Source organism: Tasmannia lanceolata, unplaced genomic scaffold (genome assembly GCF_043159265.1).
Source record: "Tasmannia lanceolata isolate RefF3 unplaced genomic scaffold, GAP_Taslan_0.1 ptg000008l, whole genome shotgun sequence".
NCBI lineage: Eukaryota > Viridiplantae > Streptophyta > Magnoliopsida > Canellales > Winteraceae > Tasmannia > Tasmannia lanceolata.
The window spans coordinates 12,444,749-12,468,253 of record NW_027518685.1 but is presented as its reverse complement, the minus strand read 5'-3'; the positions used below and the strand labels follow the sequence as shown (position 1 = coordinate 12,468,253).

The following is a 23,505-nucleotide window of genomic DNA, read 5'->3' as shown; positions in this document are numbered from 1 at the left end:
TCTTTCTCTGCCTTGTAGAGGCCTTTGCTTTGTAGTAGCTTTTGCATTAACTCCCACAATTAATCAAAGAGAGTTGTTGATTGATAGGGTTGTCAAACTGCCAATGATTTTATAGAGAGGTCCTTTTAGATCTTTGACACCAACCCACCATACCATTCTTGTGGTCACGGGTCACCAAACCAGATTAGGGCTCTTTTGGGGTGCAGTGAAGGACCACTTCTATTTATTTATATTTACCATATGGGAAATGATATTGTTACTCCCTTCTCTAACATTTCAACCACTTTCATTTGTCTTTTCTTTAACACGACTCTAACCCATCCCCACCCTCTTTTGTTTGTCCTATCCCGAAAGTAAAGTCATTTATAGATAAAGACAAATAAAAGGGAGTGAAAATTCTCAATGATATTAGGGTTCTGTAACAGCCAGCCGCAAAATGCCTTTATGCCAAAGTCACTAGCAAATCATATATAACAACTGTGCAGTATATACACCATCAGTTCAGTGTATATATTAGATTCTATTGAAAACATACCACCACGCAAGCTTCTCATATAATGAAAACAAAGAGTCCGGACTAGCAAGGAGATTGATGCACTCGAGCAAAGAATCAGTTGATACAGGGAGGAAAGAGTCTAAACAGTATCAGTTGAAATGAAACAGCTATTTACTACATGAAAATATAACACATCCTTCAAAACCAAAAAAAGGAAAAGAAAGCAAACACCTACCTAAGAGACGAGTTTACTACTCTCTTTTTTCAAAATGAAATAAACACATCACGCACGGCGTTTACAGCAGACTAAAAAAAACCAATGCAGTCAAAAGAGCCCGCTGGCTGTTCGAAGAAAAGAGAACAGTGAGCTCATGTGGTAAAGAAATTCCACAATTTCTTCCCGATTGACGCATTGCCAATCTCAGATTCATCCCCTCCATCATCTCCATAACCACCATCCTCAGTCTCTTCAGTTCCATATCCTTCATCATCCTTTGCCTCTTCCGTCCCATTTACATCCTCCTCCCCATTCTCCCCCACATGATTATCCTGCGTGCTGAACTCTTGGTCCTCCTCGACTAGGTTCATATCAACATTTCCATCGGTCTCCGTGCAGACCTCCTCCCTGGTTTCGAGCTGCCACAAAACAAACAAACTGTATTAGTGATGTGGTTCAACAAATGGCAGAAATGGCAGTGGCCAGTTTGCGGAGCCAAGATAGAAGGGTACATGCGGTGCAAACTAGACTGTTCATGGAACAAGAACATGGAAGTTTGTTCGCGACTTGCAAGAATCATGAACTACTGAGACCATAGGGTGGTGAGTAGTGGGGAATGCAACAAATCAAAATGTCCCTAACGTATTGAAATAAGGAAAATACCTTATGGTAAGCAGGTGTATTCTTTGCAAAAAAGAGGTGATAAGTTGGATCACATTATGGTGCATTGTCCTTTCTCATATCGGTTGTGGTAGGCTTTGATTATTTGTTTTGGCCTTTCATGGATTCACCAAAGATTGATCAGCACGATCTTTTCAAATTGGTTCACTGGCCCATTTGGACAAACTGGTCAAACATTATGGAAGGCAGTCCCATACGCTTCTCACTTGACACATTTAGAAGGAAAGAAATAACTGAATTTTCAAGGACAAGAAGAAAGGTTGGGGAAGGATCCTTCTAGACGTAAAAATTGAAATAATATCTTGGGGGGAAAAGGACCCGGTAGGAGCTAGTTATCAAGTGGGTGACATCACGAGAGAATGGAAAGCGATTGCGCAAGAGGATAGATCAAGGATATCCGTCGCTCCAAAATGGCAACCACCTCCAATCGGATGGTTCAAATTGAACTTTGATGGGAGCTCCAAGGGTAAGCCACGTGAAGCAAGGATTGGAGTAATTCATCACTCAAATGGCAGGACAATAAATGTCGTATGCATGATCAACTGGGATTTGTAACTCAAACAAAGCTGAAGCTAAAGCCTTATTATGGGGTCTGAAGTGGTGTGTGGATGATAGCCTTCGTCCACTAATGATTGAAGGAGACTCGTCTAATGTAATAGCGTGGGCAACTAAGGAGTCTATGGGTCCGTGGAGGCTGGCCCATATTATCGCTAAAATTAGGGATCTCCTTCGTATTGCTGCTCCCCAAATTCATCATAGGAGGAGATCAACAAGGAATCGGCAGATGCATTTGCGAGACAGGGAGTGGATGATATGGTGGGAATGCAGGTTACAGTACACAATTTCTCAGTGGTATAAAGATTGTTCATCGAGTGACGATTATGTATCTCTGTTGCTCGTGTGGGTACATGGGGGTAAGCATGAAGTTGCTGTTTTGTTGGGATAGTCAGACGATTGTTGTGTTGGAGGGATGCCTTGTCCCCCATGATGTATTTTGGCTTAGGCAATAATAATAAATTTACTATTACTTTTCTAAAATAATATTGAAATAAGGAAATAAGGAAATAAGCAAAGAAAACATTTACCCTGACAATTTTCTGCAGTGAAAATTCCTCGTGAACTTCCACGATGCTTTCTGTCGTCGTTTTGTGCATCAATTGCATTCTAGTATCATCCTCACTAGGTGCAACAGTGTGGTCAAGGATAGGAGCTTGTTCTTGTGAATTGTCGCCACCACCCACAACCTTGTTTTTGGGCAATCCAGGTAATTGATGATCCCCTCTCTCAGTTCCTACAGTCTGATCAGTCAAAGCTTGGGCTGCTGCAGCCGCGCCTGCACTGAAACCACATTTAGATGCAACTTTAGGTAACAAGTTAAAAGGGCAAGGATACCGGTAAAAGAATACATAAGAAAAAAGAACTTTTTTTTAATGGTGAAAGAAAAAAGAATTTACACAGTAGACCGTCTGAGATTGTAGCGTTTTCCTCCAGGAGTCTGAATCTCTGGAGCAATGATTTGCCTCCTTTTACGGCGACCACCTGTTGTGACACTATCAGAACGCGCTTCACTGTCACCAGTCTCTTGCTCACTAGTAGTAGTTCTCGAAGCATGAGCATGCTGCCGCTTCCGCCCAACATTTGTAGTTTTCCTATCCGCGTGAATAGAATCTCCCTGGCTTTCCTCATTGATCACCGCAAGATCTTCAGCTTTCCCATTCGTTGGCTCATCGTTGTTCTGTTCCGAGGTTTCCCCAAGAATCGCCTTGGCCTCTTCAATGACGTTCTTCACTGAGCGTGTAGCTCTGAGCTTACCTTTCCTGCCAGAATTGCGTCCGCGTCTGCTATATTTAGTCGTCACAGGTGGGGAGTCTCCCATATTTTCAGGCAATGCGGGAAGAACTTCTGCAACACCTTCTGCCCTAACAGTGTCACTCTTTTCATCAACAGATGGTGTAGGTTCACCTCCCATCTCTTTAATACTGGTATCAGATTGGATCTCCTGGATAACAAAAGAATCACTCGCTAATCCAAAGGAGGGTTCCAGCTCATCTTCAGCTTCATCTAATCCATGAGAAGCCTCCCTGTTATCCTCTGGCTGACCCTGCATGGCATTCTCATCTCTCTTTCCAGGGGAAAAGTTAAATATCCTTGAAGTGCATTTCCGAAGCCAAGACATCCCACTAGCAGGACTCGTAGAACTTGGGCCCACTCCCCCTGGTGGAGACATATCGATGTTTGGATTTTCAGGAGGAGCAACCCTATCCGCCATAGTCTCCTCCAAATAGCCTTCGGCCAGTCTTGGCAGAAGAAAAGGCTCTGCATCCTCAACTTCTAGTAATAAGGGTTGGAAATCAGAAAGCACCAATACCCCACAATTTCTGCAATTCTTATGCTGCTCAACAAGGGCAAGGAAGTGCTTCCTCTCCCTAATCAACTCTTCTCTTTGATCTTTCAAGTTCCTGCTAATAATATCAAGCTTTTCGATGTCTTTTTGTATATCAATTCGGTTTCTTTCGAGATCATTTCTGCTCATTGAAATTTTCTGCCGCTCCCTTTCAATCATCTGCCTTTCTAGCCTCATTTCTTCCATCTCCCTTCGAGCTTGTCCTTTGAGGGAATTAATATGACTCGTTTCTCTATCTCTATATTCCTCAAACTCCCTGTCTTTTTCCTGCAATTGTTTCTCCATCTCGTCCTTCTTACTCTGCATAGCAGCATCGAGTGTGTGCTTACGAACATCAAAATCATGACACATATTTTCACGATCTCTTTCGGCTTTTTCCAATATCTCGGATCGCTCATGCTCCATGGTGGCTCTGAATGCTTCTTTCTCCAGTCTAAGAGCTTCCCTCTCCCTTTGCATCTGAGCTTCTAATGCCACCTTCTCGGATTTCACTCTTTCCTCTTCATCTAATTTCCATCTTTTCAACTTTTCTTTCTCCTCATTGACTTGATTTAGCTCTTTTTCAATCTCAACTTTTCTATCGTCTAGCACTTCCCAGTCTCTCTCCAACTTCTCTCTTAGCTGCCTCAGATCCTCCTTTTCCTTTGTAAGAGATTCTTTCAGAATTCTGTATTCATTTATTTCCAGTTCTAATTCTGATTGCAGCCGGATATGTTCGCTCCGCTCGGCTTCAATCACTTTAAGATTCTCCTGCTCTTTAAGAATGCGCAGTTCTTGTTCTTCCATAGCAACCCTACCTTTCTCAAGTTCAGCCTTTAGATTCAACAACTCCTGTTTATCAGCCTCTGCTTTCTTTTTCTCTGTCGCCAAGGCCTTCTCTTCAACCTTGACGGACTTCTCCCTCTCCTTCAAAGCTTTCAATTTTGATTCGTAGTCTTTCTCTTTCTCCCTCAAATTCTCAGACTTGTTTTCTAGAGCCTGCTCTCTTTTAACAAGTTTTTCCTCCTTGTGGTTGATGTCTTCTTCCTTTTGCTTCACCGCATTCAGCTTTTTTTCAAATTCTTCATCCTGAAATTTTCTTTTTTGTTCCAGTTCAGACTCAAAATCTACCCTTTTTTTCTTTAGAATAGCATCGTGCTCATCAACAAGCTTTTGAATCTCCACCTATAATAAACCAATGCACTTAGTTATTAGGTCCTAATTGTAAACTAAAATTCCAGGAAACTGATTAGCACAAATGTGAAAAGAACCCAACAGGATCAAGAAATCGAAATCATATCCTTCCCATTCTAGACAAGATAGAAATATACGCTTGAATTTAATGTACGGTTAAAAACTGCCCAAGAAATTACGAAGGGCAGTGGAGTTTCTTTTAGATATATATATTTATTGATAGGAAGTCACATTTTCTCTGGCAATAAGCTCCACTTCTAATGCAAGTAATTGCTGCTCTTTCACCTCTAGGTTCCTTTTCTGAAGATCAGCTTCCTGCACCCAAAACATAAACTTAATTGTAAGAATTTATAGGTGGATGACAAATATGGAAATAGCTAAAATTAGACTTACCTCCTCTTTAACAGTTAATGTTGTTAGTCTTATACTCATATCAGCTTCTTTCTTGTTAAAATTTGAATTATTTATATCAATCTTCTTTTGTACTTCTTCAAGATCCCTTTCTTTCTGAATAAGAAGCCTATCCTTCTCATTTGCCCTGTCCTCCCGCTGGTTAAGAAGTCCCTGGCTCTCAAAAAGCCTCTGCTGACCCTCTTGTAACTTTCTTTCCCAGTCTCTAAATTCTTCTCTTTGCTTAGAAACGTCACTTTCGTGTGTGTTTTTCCTGAATGACAACTCACGATAATAATCATAAAAAAGGATGAAAAAAGAATTTGCACTTGCAACTAGAAAACACAACCTCAATACATAATCAAGGTACAAGAATAATTGAGAGAAAGTAATTTGAAGACGAGTAGAAACAAGTCTATGGCATACTCAGAATTGAAGGAAAGCCGCGCCCTACGAAGTTCTCTTTCACGGGCATCCATGTCTTCTAGTTTCCTTTCAATCTCCGAACTTTTTCGACTTGCTTCTGCCAGCTTGGCATCAGCAGCTCGCAGTTTTGCTTCTACCTCCAAAGCTTTTTCTTCAATACCAGCAACCAAAGCATGAGCTTCGGCCAACTTCTTATCAGAAGTGAACTTGTTTTCTGCTGATTCGGCACGCATCTCATGCAAAGCCTTCTCAAGCTGCAGACAATACAAAATCCTCGCATCCATCAGTAAACCATTTTTTTTTTTTGAATGGTAAAGTCCATCAGAAAACCAAATTGATGACTAAACCTGCTAATTCGTTTGTCAGGACCATGACAAAAATAAACTAGTGATGTTACAGAGATGCATAAGCATAAACCGCAGTCAAAGTACTAGTAGGAAGTTAAGTTTACTGCAGAATTAAGGCATCGATTCCACATGCTTAGCCTACACAAAAAGACATGTTGAAAGGATTCTTCTGGCATGCATTTCATGTGCCGTATTCTAAATTGCTATAACCTATACATTCGGGATCAAAAGTTACAGATTTCCATTTTTATTTTTTATTTTGAAAGAGGTAGCCGATTTCATTGAAGATTACAGATTTCTATTTCTATTTATTTTGCTTTTCTCTGAATTCCACAAGCCTACATTTACATTTTCCACAGGTGTTGAGTTATAACAATCCGAATAAAGCTTTTTACAAGGAAATATATATATTACGTTTATTTAACCTACTAACCATTCTGTAACCTGATTAATATCATACACAATTGGATTTCTTTGCTTGCCATATATATATATATATATATATCATACACAAGTAATAAATTTAGTGTTAAATCCATGAATCCTACTGTTTGTGTTTGCCAAGTATGTCATTGGATAACAGTGTCAGGGTTGCAACACACAACCATCCCCATTGAACATATGCATCGAAAGTAAACATCAGATAAACTACAATCCTGCCTATTACATATAAACTATGAGGAAAATGATTGTGAGATTGAAGCTCATATAGCTTATATGAGCTTGAGGGCCCAAACATATGTGGGCCCACATTGTTAGGTGATCCAAAGCATTCATTTGAAAGGCCCTTACATAGATAGGGTGTGTACAAAAAATCAGCTCCATAGGATCATCCTAACCCATCCAAAAGTGGAGGGCAAAATGGACAGACACTGTTTGCCACAAATCTGCCCATTTTTGCCCTCCGATTTTGGAGGGGTTAGGATGATCCAATGGAGCTGATTTTTGGTACACACCCTATCTATGATGGGGCCTTGCAAATGAATAGTTTGGATCACCACAAAAAATGTGGGACCCATGTGTTTGGGCCCTCAAGCTCATATAAGCTATATGAGCTTCAAGCTCACAATCATTTTCCTCATAAACTATACTTGCAATGAAAAACTTTTACTTTGCCCACCAAGAATAATTTGGAGAGGATTGGATCTGACAACATCAAAGCTAGAATATGAATTTTCACTTAACCATCCAACTGCTGTCATAAAGGCAGCCACCAAATGGTACAAAAATATCTGACCCCACGAAAAACAATGTCAGTCACTTATGGAGAAATGAATTAGACTCGACACACAACCTCGACATGGGCGTATGTATTTAAACACAATCATACGGCTGCAATACACACCACTAGCCAATGGTAAACAAATACTTAATCGACGAGTAATTAATTGTCGTCCACTCACAGACGAATAGTTAAATAAAGTCAGCAGTGCCTGGAAGTTGGATAATTCGAGGGATGCTAGCAGCACAACAAGAAAATTTGATACTGGCGAATACCCCACAAAACAGGAATATTCTAAACCAGTGAGGGAAATAAGGAATGTGGAAGCTAATAGCACTGTGCAAGTTTATTCCCTAAATGTTAGGGAGCTGCGCATGTGTTTTGCCCTGACAACTACTAAGTTAGACAACACAAACTATCACAGATAGGATTTGATTTGTAAGTAACATACAGTTGTGGTCTCTCGTGGCACGAGATCAAGACCCAACCATCTGATAGGCCGCCACCCATATGGCAACATGAGTGATCTCCATCGGATGCCAAAAGGACGTCCATCTGCAAGATAAAGGATTAAATGAATCCTTCTTGATCAAGGGGCTAGGATCATCCAGTCATGGAAAGGCGAGCAGTAACAGGCCAGACTCACAAATGCAAACCAGATCTAGACCAGATCGTATATCATGGCACATTTGGGACCGGCAAACATCAATTCCTAAGGTTTTCTTGGCAAAACCAAGAAAGGAAGAGGAAATGACGAGGAATATGTTAGGGTGCGTTCAGTTGTTTTACTCCCGTGAGAAAGGAAAAGGAAATGACGAGGAAAATGGAAAGGAAAGCCTGTGATACGAGTGTTTACTTGTCAGGAAACTGTAAAGAAAATAAACAGAAAATACAAAACTGTATGTTTTGTTGCCTAAAAAGTTCACCAAATCCACTCTAAACAACATGTAGAGTCCACATGTGGCCATTTACACAATATGGGGCCCATATACTATAAACACCCCAATTACTAAAAAAAGGTGGGATCAGAAGGATTTGGTAATCTGTACAGATTGCATCAGAACAAGTTTTTTTAGCTGCCGGTGATCATACATCCATGTTTTTTTGGTGTGACTGGCTTCAAGCACCTGATTTTATAGGGAGAACCTACTTGGAGCTACTATATTCATATGACATCATTGGATCATTATGAAGTATTAGCTTTATCACTGCTTTTTTTAATATTTACATTTTTTTTTTGCTTGAACATAGGATTAGATGTTTTTCCTGCCACAACAAGAACGTGTTGAACAACACTATCATATTTGACAATGCCAATGATGATATATCCATATATTTGGAGGTGTAGTGAATCCAAGACCCTGTTTACAGGGACAACCTACTTGACCAAGCTACATTTCACGTGACATCAATGGATCTAGCTGAGGCTATGCTACAATTATTTAAAGAAAACCCTTCTTACCTGAAAGAAATTAAAGAATGATGTAAGTAGATTTCTGGCTTAAATATAACTTAGGGTAGTGACCTTTGGTTGCATTCAGCTTGGCATTCCTGGATGGTGTCAATGCGGGTACTTCTCTTTTGTTCCTAATTTTGTGTCTCCCCTATGTTTAGATCTCATCTATTGCTGTCTCAATTTTTTCATGTCTTTTTTTCCTCTTCAGAACAAGAAGCTTTAATAGATGCTGTATAATTTCATGTTGCTCAGCTGTTTTCTCACACATGAGTTTTTAACTATCCTTTTGCCCTAAATGCATGGTGGGCATAAAGGCTTAAAAAACTCAAAATTGCGTGTTGTCATCAGGTTCTTCTCTTGTCTAACAATGAGATAAGAACTGATTTCAGGTTATTTGTAACATACAAGGCAAAGAACTGAATTCAGGTTTAACAGGGTTTACAAGAAGTGATAAAACTGGACTAACAGGTTGTATAATGGCAACTATAGGATCTGGAAGTAATAGAACAAAACTAACAGATCACTCTAAAAATAAAGAATCGAAGGTTTCAAAATTGGATGAATCGAAACATGGAAGTTTAACCACAAAGCTGTAAATTAAGGATTCTGGAAACTGTTTGTGGGGTTTGGAATGATGATCTAAGTCCTAGATGAGATTGAAAGTGGGAAATTGATAACCTAATGCAAGGATTATGAAGAAATAGAAGACTAAGATGACTTATAGCAGGGATAACATAAAATTAAGTAGAGAAGAATATGTCTACACACCTGAAATCATATGATAAAAGTGATAAATCAATCTAGAATCACACTAGCAGGTCCACGGCATCACACCAATGAAACCATAGGTATCACAGCAAGGGGTCAAGGCCCCATACCTTGCTTTTGCAGACATCACATCCACGAAAAGTGCAAATAGTGGTGGAAACTATTTTTTTACTAATTGGAATCATCATAAAATCACATTTTCCATGGTCGTAGGCTTTTAGTCCATTACACATCATGTAGACTCTCTCCTCAACAACTAGAAATAGAAACCTAACTAGACTTTGCAAGTACACTCCTGGCTACACTTAATGGCATCTAACTCATCCAACTAACTGTCTACTTGACTTAAGCAAGTACACTCCTGACTACACTGAATGTAGACTCCTGACTAAATGGCATCTAACTCATCCTACTAACTGTCTTACTTGACTTGAACGAAACCCTAAACCCTAATAAACCCTGGTCTAAGAGGACTGCAAAACTTATCCTCTAGCAAGTTCTGGTAACTTAACAATTAAAAACTCACTAAAATAAAACTTCTTTAAGTCCAGATGGAATGGGCTCAAGTCATCAGAAATGGTTGGAGTTGGACTTAAACAAATCGTGGACTTGTATGGTCCCAAACTATGCTCCTCAGTGACCCCTCTTTACTTTTTATGTGATCAAGCATGGAGACTATCTTCGCCATTCAAAAAAAAAAAGAAGGAAAGCACCTCTTTTTTAAAAAAATAAAAGGACAACATCTCTCTTTTTTTCCTAAAAGACAGAAATCCGGGTGTTTTGTTGAGCCACTTTAGTGGAAATTGAAAATGACGTGACAACAATGTTAGCCCGTGTGGATTTTTTGTTGGACGCGTTTTCTCACTTTCACATTCCGGATGTGAAGAAAGGATTTTGGGCTTAGGAAAAGGAAATCAACTTTTAGGCTTGGATTCTTTTCTTTTTCTTGACAACAAAATGATTGTGTTTTATTATTCTCCATTTTCAACAACTAAGGGGCTTGGATTCTTTTCTTTTTCTTGGCAACAAAACGATCATTTATTATTCATTTTTTATTTTCATTTCCATTTTCTTCTCTCTTTCTTTTTTGACAAGTCATTTTCCAAAGGATTCCAAACGATCGTTTTTTATTCCTTTTCTATTTTCATTTCCATTTTCTTTTCTTTCTCTTTTCTTTTTTGACACGTCATTTTCCAAAGGATTCCAACCCAAGGAATGCAATTGAACAGAGCCCAAAAATTGTTTTCCTTTTCCCAAGCCCAAAATCCTCTCTTCATAGCCGGATTTTGAAAATGAGAAAACGAGCCCTACAAAGAATCCGCGTGAGCCGACATTATTGCCACGTCATTTCTCACTCCACTAAAGTGGCTCAACAAAATACCCGGATTTCTGTATTTTAGGAAAAAAGAGGTGCTTTCCCTGTCCTTTCCCACCAAAGTTGGACAACATAACACACTCTTTCTTTCGATCTGATCTTCTCCCCTCTTTTTGTCTCTCTTTACTTTAGCTAAGATCAGCCCTTCATTCCCTCACTCTATCTAGCTTTCTCTTTTCTCCACTTTTGCATTGCCTGCTGTAGAAGATCAAGGCACGAAGCTAAGCATGTCATCCCAGGTATTGATTCTATTTCCCCTTTACTTTCCTACAACCTAACCCATCATTCTCACCCCTATGAACATTCCCCTTTCTTTCTTCCAACATAACAAAATCTTTCCCATTACATCCTACCCTAATCATATCATCATGCATAATTTTCTGAGTTTTTATATGGTCCAAGCGTAGCTGCATGCAATCAAGGTGTCTCCCTTGATGTTTGGTCCAACGACAACCTGTTTTTCAAGAGGTTGTTGTCTCCCTTGATGCTTGATCCAACGGCAGTGTGTTTTTTGAGAGGTTTTCGTTGGATCAAACATCGAAGGTGGCACTTATGTCTTACACCGATTACGAGCAGTTACATACGTGCACCATATAATTTCACTTATTTTCTTACCCCTATTGGACATTGTTTGGGCCATAGTTTGGTTTTTTTCTTTAGAGAAATTATTTCTGTAACAACATTGACTGAGACCTGATTTCTTGGCTCCTTAGTTCATTTCGTTTGGGATTATTGTATAGAATATGTTTGGAAGATTTTTTTTTTTTGATGGGTGACCTTTAAAGCTTAGAACTTCTTTGAAAATCCTCGTTGAGATTGATATTTATGCTATGTTTATGCTGATTTGGGTTAAGTTTTGGCAAGCCATATGGTGCAAACAGGTGCCGTTAATGGATCTTTTCCCTGAACTTTTTGTAGTGACTTCTAAAAAAGAAGCTTCCGTTCAGGATTGCATTGAGAGGGATAGGGAGCGGATCTCTTGGAAGCTTAACTTCAAGTGGAATTTCTTTGATGGAGAGGTTGACAGGATTACCTTCTCCTAGACATCCTTCACTTCATTTACTTTAAGAAGAATGGCAGGGGCAGAAAGATTTGGATTTTGAACTCATCTGGGGTGTTTAATGTGAAGTATGGTGACAAATATAAAATTCAAAAGTAAATAGACATCTGGGAAGACAGGTAACCTAAATGCAGCAGTGTAATAAAAAACCAAGGCACACTACAGGATCATTCATTGCAGATGACCAACGTCTAAACCACAATAAAGAAAAAAAAGAAAGAAAACCACTTTCTTTTATAGTTGTTGATGAATTGAGAGCATCATCTCCTAACCAAAACTAATAAGGGGGCCATAAAACAATAATCTAAGATCCCCAGGTAATGTTATGCGCTGTGCAACACTCAAAAAAGTAAAAATGTGCATCTCCAATAACAACAACAAACTCCATACCTAAATTCAGCGAAAGTGAACTCTTCGTCAAAATGCTCCCAATGCAGAAGTGTAAACCAACTTCCACAAACTTTGGGTAAGCTCCTTGCTTGAGGAAAAATGCAGATATAGCTAAAGAAAGCACATTAGAAAAAGAATTGAATGCTGGAAAATTTCCCTTGCTATTCTTTGACGCTAAGGAGATGGATCGAAAGAAGTCTTGCGAATCCAAGATAAGGTCACCGCAAGACCATCCGTTTACACACATGCCTTGGAATGAAAGACAATTCCGAATCAGCATGAGTTGCTACCTGCTTGCAATTTTGTACCTTAAATCTCTTCAATAGATCTTCTGAATAGTTTCTTGATTGATCCAAATTCCATCTTAGCTTCAATAAGATAATACGCTCTCACATCAGTTTTTTTGTAGAAAGCTCAATCAACGAGAAAGTGTCTGTCATGATTTGAGCAGTAATGCGAAGATAAAACACGTGAAATATCAATAGCGTGCGCGCGCAGTTTACAGAGCCCCACCATCCAAATCTCGATTTGCAATAAGGAGAAAGACGTGCGTGCAAGTAAATCTGGGAAGGGATCGGCAAGTCATCAAACAGATTCTTTTTCAAATGCATGGTTCTTCTCTTAAAGCTGGAAATCTAAATCCTTCCTAGGTGTTTGCCCAAGCACCTAGATGAGGGCTTCGACATCAATGCAGTCAACTAGGCGATTGCCTAACTCCATATAATCATAAGTTTGTGCATAGCATACCTTTCTCCAAACATTTCCCATAGTTGCTGCTTAGGTGAGTTGCCAACTATGCGAAGAGCATGGCACAATAAACCAGAATCCTACCAAGTGCTTCACTCTCCCTGATCAAGTTGTTTGGTCTTAGTCATCCCACGAAAGTATAGCATCTAGGAACCTTGTTAGAACTCCCCCACCAAGTGTTTCAATAAGCACCAAATTCGTTACAGAAACAAAATCTGCTAACTAATCCTCTTGGAAGAACTCCTCAAGTTTAACTGACCTTAGGGAACTGCTCGACCAAAGGCACATCCCCCTCTCTAAGTCGCCAAACCAAAAATACACAAAGGTACCACAACATGTTTAATCCCAACAAGGAAAAACAATGAAAACAAGCCTCATCCATTTCAAACAACTACTAGTACAACTATCCACACTATACATTCAGATGGCTGAGCTATTGTAATATACATGACAAGTGAACTTGCATTTCTAGGCCTATTCAATAAAAACAACATTTTCATGAAGGGCCACATATGGATAGAAATCAATGAAATAAAAACAAAGATTGTGGCAAGACAACAATGAGAGTAGTAATGAATGATTCAAACCGGCAGAAGAATCGGTTTTCATAAAAATCGTAAGATTCAAGTATGATTCGACTTTGAATCGTGCGATTTTTACGATTCTTACGATTTTGTCTTTTTTGGATCTTGAGAACTGAATGTGATTTCAAAATGAAAATAATTTCGATATGCTTTGTTTATTGCGGGAATTTCTTTGTATGGTGATTATTATATAATTGAATTGAGTATAGGGGTGTAAATGAGCCAAGCCGAGCTTGGCCCAGCTCGGCTCGGCTCGTTAAGCTCAATACCCGAGCTCGGGCTCGAACCAGGCTTGAGCTCGGCAGGGCTCGGCCAAGCTCACGAGCCGCTCGCGAGCCTTCCCGAGCTCGTGAAGAAAAAAAAGACTTCTCTTTCTTCTTTTGGATGGGGCGGATGGCGTGAATCACCAGAATAGGGGTCAGTGCAAACTGGAATCACATGAAGAAAAACCAGATTTGTGTTGGAGAGGTCAGAACTTGCAGAGACAAAGGTGCTAGTTTGGAGAGAACTCATCGGCTTCCAGCGAGGACAGCCGGAGAAGATGGAGATGGCCGGATTCCGGCAAGATTGACGGAATCTATAGAGGTGGAGTTGGATCTAATGAAAGGGGAGTAGATCTAGGGTTCGTATTGGAGGTAGTTGATGGTAGAGATGGAGGTGGTTGTTGGATACGGATTGCTTGCCGGTGGTGGATTTGTCGGAGAAGATGAGCAGGGCAAAACCCCTACCAAGTCCCTCTCTCTCTCTGTTGCTCTCTCCTTTTCAAGTTTTCAACGAAGATGAAGGCCCCCTTGAAACCCTAATTGGATTTCTCATTTCTGCTTAAAAAGGGAGTGATATATTTGGCCCCTTTTTCTTCTCATGGACAGCCCCTTGTATTGTATTTGACTACTCTTTTTTACACCACAGCCTCCACTGTGGGTGGTCTGAGGTGAAAAGTAGCCTAAAAAATACATATATTTACTTCCCCTTCTACTCCATGGACAACCCCTTTGATGAATTTATGACTACTCTTTTAGATACCAGGGGTGGTCTTAGTAAAAACATGTATATTCTCTTTATTATATTTTCTTAAAAAGAAAAGAAAAATGATATTGGTGCTGCTATGTTTTGATAATAGCACCCTTTCATCTAAACGAGCCGCGCCCGAGCCGAGCTGAACCTGGCTTAGCTCGGGCTCGGCTTGTCTCGTTAAAGATTGGAGCCGAGTTCAAGCCGAGCCCATACCGAACCAAGCTCAAGCGAGCCTCCGAGCCCTAGCCCAAACTGACACCCTTAATTGAGTATGTGCTTTGTTTGCTGCTGTGATAAATTATGTAATGATTTACTGTATGATGAATATAATTTGTGCTTTGTTTAGTGATCTATTGTACGATGAATGTGGTTTGTGCTTCAGATTACTAATCATGGAATTCTATATTTATTTTAATAGTTTTGAACGAAAAATAGATAATTACTCATTTTGTTCTTATTTTTTTTATTTTTTTAATATTTTTTCTATTTTTATATATAAATCTGAAAAAATCTTACGATTTACGATTCGATACGATTAGAACCCTGTTACGATTTACGATTCGATTCCAATTTTCAGAACCTTGATCACAGCTAATGTGACATTTATGACATGTTCGATCACAAGAAAAATGATTTCAGTAAGCTCAAATTAAGGTATTAATCTACCATGGAATTGAAACGAGTACTAAAGATCCATTTAATGTGAACACTTCTTTCTTGCACAACAAGTGCATGTACAAGTAAAACAAGAATTTGAGGGTAATAATAAGTTACTTCCTTACATAGAAATTCTAGCTTATTATGATAAATCAGTGGTAGTGAGATCAATTTGTTGCAAATTTATAACTCACTTTCCACTAGAAATATTTTTACATTGTTCCACTTGAATGAAAAAATGCAAGGTAATCCAAAATCCCCTTTGCAATCCACCAAAACAACAACATTGTTGTAATACTCAGCTCAGTATATTAAGGAGCCATATCATGAGTAAATAATCGCTACTCCTTCCAACCATGGTTTAAAAATCACCTTTTGATGGGCAATATCAGTACGATAAACATAACCCCACGCCCTCCTCTCTCAAAGATATAGTTTTCCCGACAAGGGCCCACAGGAGATAATTATCTTCATTTAAACAGAATGCAAAAATGCAAGGCAATCTTAAATCCTATTTGTAGTCCACCAAAACACCATAGTCGTAATACCCAGCTCAGTATATTTAGGAGCCATAGCATGAGTAAATGATTGTTAATCCTTTCAATCATAGTTGAAATATGACCATTCGATGAGAAAGAGTTGTACAATATTAAGGTGATTCACTCTTGAATTTTTTCCAAGTTACAAAAGGAAAAGATTAAATCCCGTAAAGTCCCAATATCATTAACTGCACAAATCGTTCTAGACATGTATGAATAGTGCCCCAATGGAGTCAAACCCAAGTTACGCACAAACCTTGTAATTATGCCAGGTCAACCCAGTATATGTGTTCGATTTAGATTGACTCACCCAAGTCTATAGAACCCAGTGAGTTTGCCAGCTATTAAGGTAAAAACAAACAATCACGTAAGTGGTGCCTATGCAACTAAAACTCGAGAGAATTACACAGTAGTAGCTAGTCTATTCACATGGCCATTGTGTGCCGAGTGGATCCATCATATGCAAACATGAGGTAAAATGACAGCAAGTATTTCCAACCATAATCGATTTCCCAACATAAATCACAAAACAACAGAAAAGATTAAAATCAATGAACCAATATTGAGCTTACTTAACATGACCCATCTTGAGAAATTAAACAAACAAGATTTTAACTTGATACATCAGATAGTTTTGTTCCACCAATGCAATGGAGACTTTCATTCCAGTCTCCTGTTATTGCATATTTCATATTTCATTTCGGGGCAGGGACAAACTGGGGAATTTTCCTTTTTTTCTGCCGAATAAAGGTAAAGTAAAGAGAGAAATATTCGAAGTTCCTTTTTCGTTTTTTGGTTCGACCCTGAAAAGATATACTCTGGAACAGAACCCTTGACCAAGTCAAAAAAGACTCATCTAAATTTGGGAAGGCTTGAATTGATGTTAGATAACTTGATCAATTTCTAAGGATCAAGAAAGGAAAAAAGAAAAGAACAACACAACTTCATTGGAAAGGAAAATACAGTAACCCAAAAAATGGCCAAGATGACTAGAAGTAAAACCTCTCCAGTTCCAAATTTCATGACATCTTTTAAACTTAGAACCAATTGCCATCACTGTAATTAAACTTAGACCCTAAATTCCATCATTGTAATTCTTGCACAGTAAAGCTAATATGCAATATGGTCAATATTCTTCTATGTGGAAAAACAAAGAGCATGTTATATAATACAAAAAAAAGAAGAAGAAGAAGGAATTAATGCAAAAAAAAAAAAAAAAACAAACATGAATCTTTCAAAGCAAAAGAAAGTAAAACCAAAGCAGGAAAAGTAAACACAAAACAAGTAAATAGCTTACATCTGAAACACATTGTTTCTCCACCCCAAGGGCCTTCTTCAAATTCTCATCCCGCTTTTCTACTTCAGACATGGCAATCAAGTGTGCAGCTTGTTCTCGTTTTAGCATCTCCTCTGCTTCTTCCAATGCTTGCCTCAGTTCTTCAAACTTAGAAATCCACTCCTTCTTCTCAATCAAGAGAAGCCCCATATTATACTGGTATTCATACAGCTGCGCATAAAACCAGTTAGAAACATAAAAATGAAACCATCATTTAACATCAGATCCAAATTTTATACTAGAACGACAATTGAAAGATGAGAACCAAACCCATGAACAACTTCATTCAAAATATCCATACATCAGATTGAGTATCATGCATTTCACAGATTAGATTGTGAAATGGAGACCAGGTCAACATATAGATGACAAAAAGGAATTAAGAAATAGAAAACAAGTTAACATATAGATGGCAAAAAGGAATTGATTTAAAAAGGCATAAAACAATAGATGCTTTCTCGTAACATTATATAGTGGCTGAAACTTAGATTTTCAGTGAAAAGTATCTTCAAAATATGAAAACAGAAAAATTAAAATACACAACAAAATTAGAATACACAGAAGACCCATGGATGCTCTTCGGGGGTCTTTTTTGTCAAATCATTTTATTATCAGCTGGCTTTTGCGCAAAATCCTATGATTTGTGGACACAGGCACGAGTGTCGCATGTCGACACGGACACAGAGTGTCGAACACGGTAAAATCCCAAAATTTAGAAACGGGGATACAACTAAAATAGAAAGTACATATAATCATGATTTGTGGACACAGATTCGTGTACCGAGTTTCGACACGGATGCGAGGTATCTGACATGGAAACCCCTAAAAATCTAGAAATAATGGCACGCTCATACACGTACATACATATAAAGTTACTGACACTTCTAGCAGTACACTTCAAGTGTCCAAAGGAGTGTTGACACATGTGGACATGGGTGTCGTGTCGGACACGACACAACACATGCGTTAGCTATAAATTCAAAGTGTCGGCCAAATCATAGGCAAAATCCCTCTCTCCTCTCCAAGGTATGGGACATCCCGGCTCCTCCCAGAGTTAGTGTGTTTGGTTGGTAAACCTTCCAGGACAAAATCCTCACGGTAGATCACCTACAAAGCCGGGAAATGTTGATTGTAGACCATTGTGCATTGTGAGTATAGTCAGGAGTCAGCGAACCACATTTTGATTTACAATCGTTTGGGTAGAGAAGTGTGTAGCAAAGTTATCAGTAGATTTGGCATCATCTCATGGGTATTTACGGCGAGCCTAGCTGACCTGTTGAAATGTTGTTTCTATGTACCATAGCAAAAGAAAGGAAAATTCTCTAGAGCATGGTCCTTGTGGCCACCATTTAGGTGATATGGAAGGAAAGGAATGCGCGTGTTTTTAAGGGGCTGGTGAAGAGATCGGAGTTTATTTTCACTAAGGTGATAGCCTTAACTATTGCTTGGGCCAAAATCCTTCCTTCTTTCTGATTCATCTCGGCTTACAACCTGTGGTATGGGTGGAGAGAGGTGTGCAACAGCAGAGAACACATGGAGTCGCAGAAAATCTCATGGAAACCACCAGACGGCCAAATTTTGACTGATCCAATTTGGAGAACTTGGGCCCGGCAAGCGTTCGAGGTCACATTACGTCAGAGATGAACAACGGGAGACGTAATGGGCCTTTTTCGGGTCCCCATAGGAACGCCTGACTCAAACGAGGCGAAGGGTAGGTTGGTATTGTAGGGTCTGCGATATTCAGAGAGGGCCTCTCTTGATAGAGTTACCATAGAAGGAGACTCTAAATTTCATTAGATGGCTTATGGGCAGTCAGTCACACCCCACCTTGGAGATTTACAAGGTGTTTTGATGAAATCCAGGAGCTCGTTGAAGGATCCACCATAACATTTCGTCATGTTAAAAGTCAATAAAGAAGTACAAGGTAATGAAGTATAAGAAAGCACAATGACCAGCCTCCCCTCCAAGTACCCCAACTCTGCGTCAATACCATGTAAATAGCTTTATATGATGTAAATCATAAGACCTTTCCTTTTTTGTTGTTGCGACCATTTCAGTCGAATTTCGGGAATTTCAGTCGAAAATAATGGCGTGGAAGGAATTCATTGAGATTTCATTTCAGTGGGGATGAAAATGGAAACATTTCTATCTTTTCGGGAAAACGTCGGAGGAATTTAAAACCATGGAACCTACGAACCTATTCATATCCCTCTAGGTGCGATATATGGTAAATATTTAGACTGGGGATTCTCAAGCTTTTGGGTTGAAGCTTATTTTCTTTGAACCATCCAGCAATATAGGTGCATGGTGCACCTCATGAACTGAGGACCCAACACAGTTAGATTATGCCGCAAATGTCTTATTTATGATTCTTAGTGACCTGCACGTGGATGACCGAAAAAATGAATGGTTCATAATCAATAGGGAAAAAATCCACCACCTAAGGCCTTAATTTTTTTGGATTTGATAACTAATTGTAATTTGTAAGTCCAAAACTGGTTATAGGACTCAAAAGTACAAAAGTTGCATCTTTTTTGTGAGGGAGGAGTTATTTAATTCATTAAGTATTTTTTTAAGTTGGTTTAAGCTGGTTTATACTTGACTTATAAAAAAAACCTGGTTTATACTTTGTATGAAAGGGGCAGTTTAAATATGAGTCCATATTTATGTGGGTCCTATCAAGTAAACATGACGTGTTTTGGGTGGATAAGCTTACAATTTAGGTGGCCTTAAAGAGTTCACTGTTAGGTGAGGTAGGTTTTTTTGAGAGTTCAAATCTAGTGCTGATATAAGTTTAACATTAAGAGTGCTATTGGACATTACAAAACAGATAAACCAATCCTCATTTCATAATTGATATGCAGACATCTAATAACAGTGTGCTTCACATTTAGTAACTAGAATTTCCCCCATGCATGTAAATACACTTTGCATCCTGGAATATCTGATATAAGCTACAGCGCCAGCGTATAAAAACTTTATATTAACTCGCAAGTTAGTAAAGCTCTAATGCTTGAACCTGACATAGTTTCTGATTTTGCAAATGCGTCACCAAGTGAACAAGCCCAGAACAGCCATCATGAGTATACTAATGTCTTTGATAGTGTTGCATTTTATGACTCAATTAAAGATGTCTGACATGTTCAATGCTCACTACATTCAAATAATGCAATTCCAATCTTACTGATCCAGAGAAAGGCAACAAAAAGCTATAACAATCATATGATCCATGAATACAACAGGAAAAACAGGTTAGAACCACACCACAACATCAACCTCTAAAAGCTACACCCACCCAAATCAAAGTTTAAAAATTCATGAAAACCCACAAAACCCATGAAGGAAATTAGACAATATACGGCAATTCGCTCAAAACCAATCAAGCAAACAAACCCAAAAGCCAAAACAACATACCCATGTTGGAGAAACAAACAGATATGGGTTCTTCACTAACCTCTTTTTCGAGCTTAGTTATCCTCTGAACGAATGCTTCGCGGTCCTTCTTCTCCAATGACGCCTCGTCCAACAACCCAGCATCCCTAAACCTCCTCCAAACATCCGCCTCACCACCGCCTTCGAAACCCACCAACGCATCACCACCATTCTCGTCTAATGATGCCAATGGCGGAGGAGGCCCATCAACAACAGCCACACGCTTACCTTTCCCAACACCACTTCCTCCTCCATTTCTAGGGTTTGAAGAAGCCTCTGTTCTCGGCGAAAGTGACCAACCCTGCCATCCTTTTTTCTGTGGAGTAAACATCACCAAATCTCCTCCAAAAATCCCTCACAAATTCTGCGATTCCAGATCTCAGATTTCTCTTTCATAAGAAAATAAAGAGACCAAAAAAAAAAAAAAAACCAAACCCTTACAAGCGCCTGGAAATTCGTCCCCTTCACGAAACCCTAACTTCACGGCTTCTAGGAGAAGAACGCCTAACCCTAGCCAGAAGAGAAAAGGGAATTTGCCCTCTTATTGGAGCCCTAGAAAACCCTACCCTAATCTTGGCTCCTGCAAGAGATCAAGAAAAGAAATAGAGAGAGTAGGGAAAGTGGCGGACGTGAACAGGTTTATCAAATCCGGCGAAGAGTATGGCTCTGGAATCCGAAGGAAGATGCGAAGAACGATGGGAGAAGGAAACTCAAAAACGTCTAGCTTTTTCTCGTCGCCTTTTTAGTTTTTTGCCCTTTCCCCCACTCTTGCGCGGATGGTTCGTGTTTGATCTTACTTTTATTTATTGGCCCTACCACTTGTATCTTCTGGTTGACGAAAATGCCCTTTCGTTAGTGGGGTGAGATTTGAAAGGTAAGCTTTGAATATTCTTTTCGTGACGGCTAAAGTGTGGGGGATGTTTATTTTGCTGCTGGGGTCGTAGGTGGTTTGGCAATTTTATGGACAATCGACGGCATCTGGGTAATTTCAGTTAACTTCATTTGAAGTGGGGGTAAAGTATTAAGAAAGGGAATTTGAGTAGAATATGCCAAAAAAATGTAATGCCAGAGTGTCGTGAGAGGGTTTGAAGATAAGCATCCTCTTTTTTGCCCCATGCTCTCTCTCTCTCTCTCTCTCTCTCTCTCTCTCCTCTATCTATCCTCTCTATATTGGTAATGACACCCCCATTTATTCTCTTACTCTCCATATATATGCCGCGCAACCAGTCACTACTGTACACTATTCTCAGAAGTAATTCCAAATAAATCAAAATGCCTGTCTTCTCTCTTTTGACTCCTTATTCCACTGCTCTCTAAGCCACCTCTGCGCAACCAAACAAATTAAAGATTAACTGAAACCATCCATGTCTGGTATTCGCTCCTGTATGCCCAGCGGTAAAAAATCTGTAGTAACTAATTCAACATAATAGTGCCCAAAAACCAATTATCCATTCCTATGCTTCCATCGTTTGTTTTTCTTGATTTGCTCCCTGATGATGAAGATTAGATGGGTATGATGATGGATGCACTAATGATAGTTGTAGCTGCGGAGGCTTTTACTAATGGTGGCAGCTTCACAATTCCATGAACCGCTACTTGACTTCTCGTACATTTTCTAGTCATGCCATGCAGACAGTACGTCGTAAAGGGACGATCATTCTAAGCCCATGACATGGACCTTAGATTGTTGTACGCCATCGGCTTCATCGAGTGAGGTAGTGCTGATTGAACTTGGGAGTGTGGGTTATCTGTTTATTTTTTCAATGGCAAATAGATTTCATTTAAAACGCAGAGATCGAGAAGATCCCACATGAGAGCAATGCCTACAACCCAAAGACAAGAAAAATGAACTAGGGAGTGTGGGTTATTGTATCATTTTAAATGCCCAAAACTTGGAGGGTATTATGCAACCTTCATTTTTTTGTAGTTTACCACTTTTCATAATTCTGCCATTTAATAGCTCCAAAACTTGGTTGAAAATCGGTCAGAAGCTTTAATGCCGGAATGCACCTTTGAACTCCACTAAAACCACCTAGGCATGACACGGCTGCCATGTTGGCACTGCGTCACTTTTCTAATAGAAGAACAATAATTTTTCCAGGCAACTGATAATTGCACTACCATGATTTGATAATGAGTCAAACAGACTCACCTTATATTTTCCTTCCCAATGGGCTGCTATGAGCTTTTTGGGAATTGTAATAGCTTTTGATAGCTTTTTCAAATAATAAAATTAAGACAAGGCACGTTTGTCTCACTATCAAATCATGATAGGGGGAATCTCAGTAGCCTTTTTTCATCCACCACATGATTAATGCTATTAATTTTATAAAATTTAGTTTTATCTCTATTCTCGTTGGATGGTTGTTAGGGATGACTTGATGTTGTAGTGGGACTGTTTTTTTCCCTGAATAGATTGAGATCCCTTCTACACCTGCTTGAAAACAATGGAAACTGCACACACAAGCTAAATTACAAGCTCTGGATCTGAGTTTTGATGCATATTTTGGTGCTTAATTTTGATGGGGTTCCAATTTGTAACATTGGTAAATGATGGATTTACTGGAGATCAACGGTGCAAAACTCGGCCGGGTTATATTGGCATATTTGTGTTGTGGATCCTTATGTTGCAGAAGTTATTACTCTGTTGAAGACTTGAAGCCATTAGGATTTATGTGCGGACTTTTACCGCCATCTGATTGCAGAAGATGGTATGATTAATGCGATCAGGTGACTGACTAGAGGTGATTTCTTCAGTTAGAGTAGAGGCTTTCTAACGAGGTGGAGGGGA

The 23,505-nt window shown here is 39.3% G+C and overlaps 1 protein-coding gene and 3 non-coding genes across 5 annotated transcripts; 3 read left to right on the top strand and 1 right to left on the bottom strand.

Annotated features, from left to right (window-relative positions):
• Positions 1-575: 575 nt before the first annotated feature.
• LOC143884385 (nuclear matrix constituent protein 1-like) lies at positions 576-21,492 on the bottom strand. Of its 2 annotated transcripts, XM_077387917.1 has the most exons (9): positions 21,156-21,492; positions 20,737-21,078; positions 17,244-17,453; positions 5,788-6,041; positions 5,365-5,635; positions 5,203-5,286; positions 2,849-4,962; positions 2,480-2,732; positions 576-1,132 (listed from the first exon to the last, which is right to left on the bottom strand). In XM_077387917.1, exons 2-9 carry the CDS (start codon positions 21,043-21,045, stop codon positions 866-868), a joined length of 3,762 nt encoding a protein of 1,253 aa, XP_077244032.1. In that variant the 5' UTR covers positions 21,046-21,078; positions 21,156-21,492; the 3' UTR covers positions 576-865. The 2 variants fall into 2 exon arrangements, with proteins under 2 accessions (XP_077244032.1, XP_077244031.1); XM_077387916.1 differs by having other exon boundaries at positions 20,737-21,492.
• On the top strand, positions 8,435-8,551 carry LOC143885680 (small nucleolar RNA Z278). The gene has a single exon (XR_013253546.1). It is a non-coding gene; the product is annotated as a small nucleolar RNA Z278 (small nucleolar RNA).
• Positions 8,669-8,784, top strand: LOC143885679 (small nucleolar RNA Z278). The gene has a single exon (XR_013253545.1). It is a non-coding gene; the product is annotated as a small nucleolar RNA Z278 (small nucleolar RNA).
• Positions 9,107-9,208, top strand: LOC143885698 (small nucleolar RNA snoR97). The gene has a single exon (XR_013253562.1). It is a non-coding gene; the product is annotated as a small nucleolar RNA snoR97 (small nucleolar RNA).
• Positions 21,493-23,505: the final 2,013 nt, after the last annotated feature.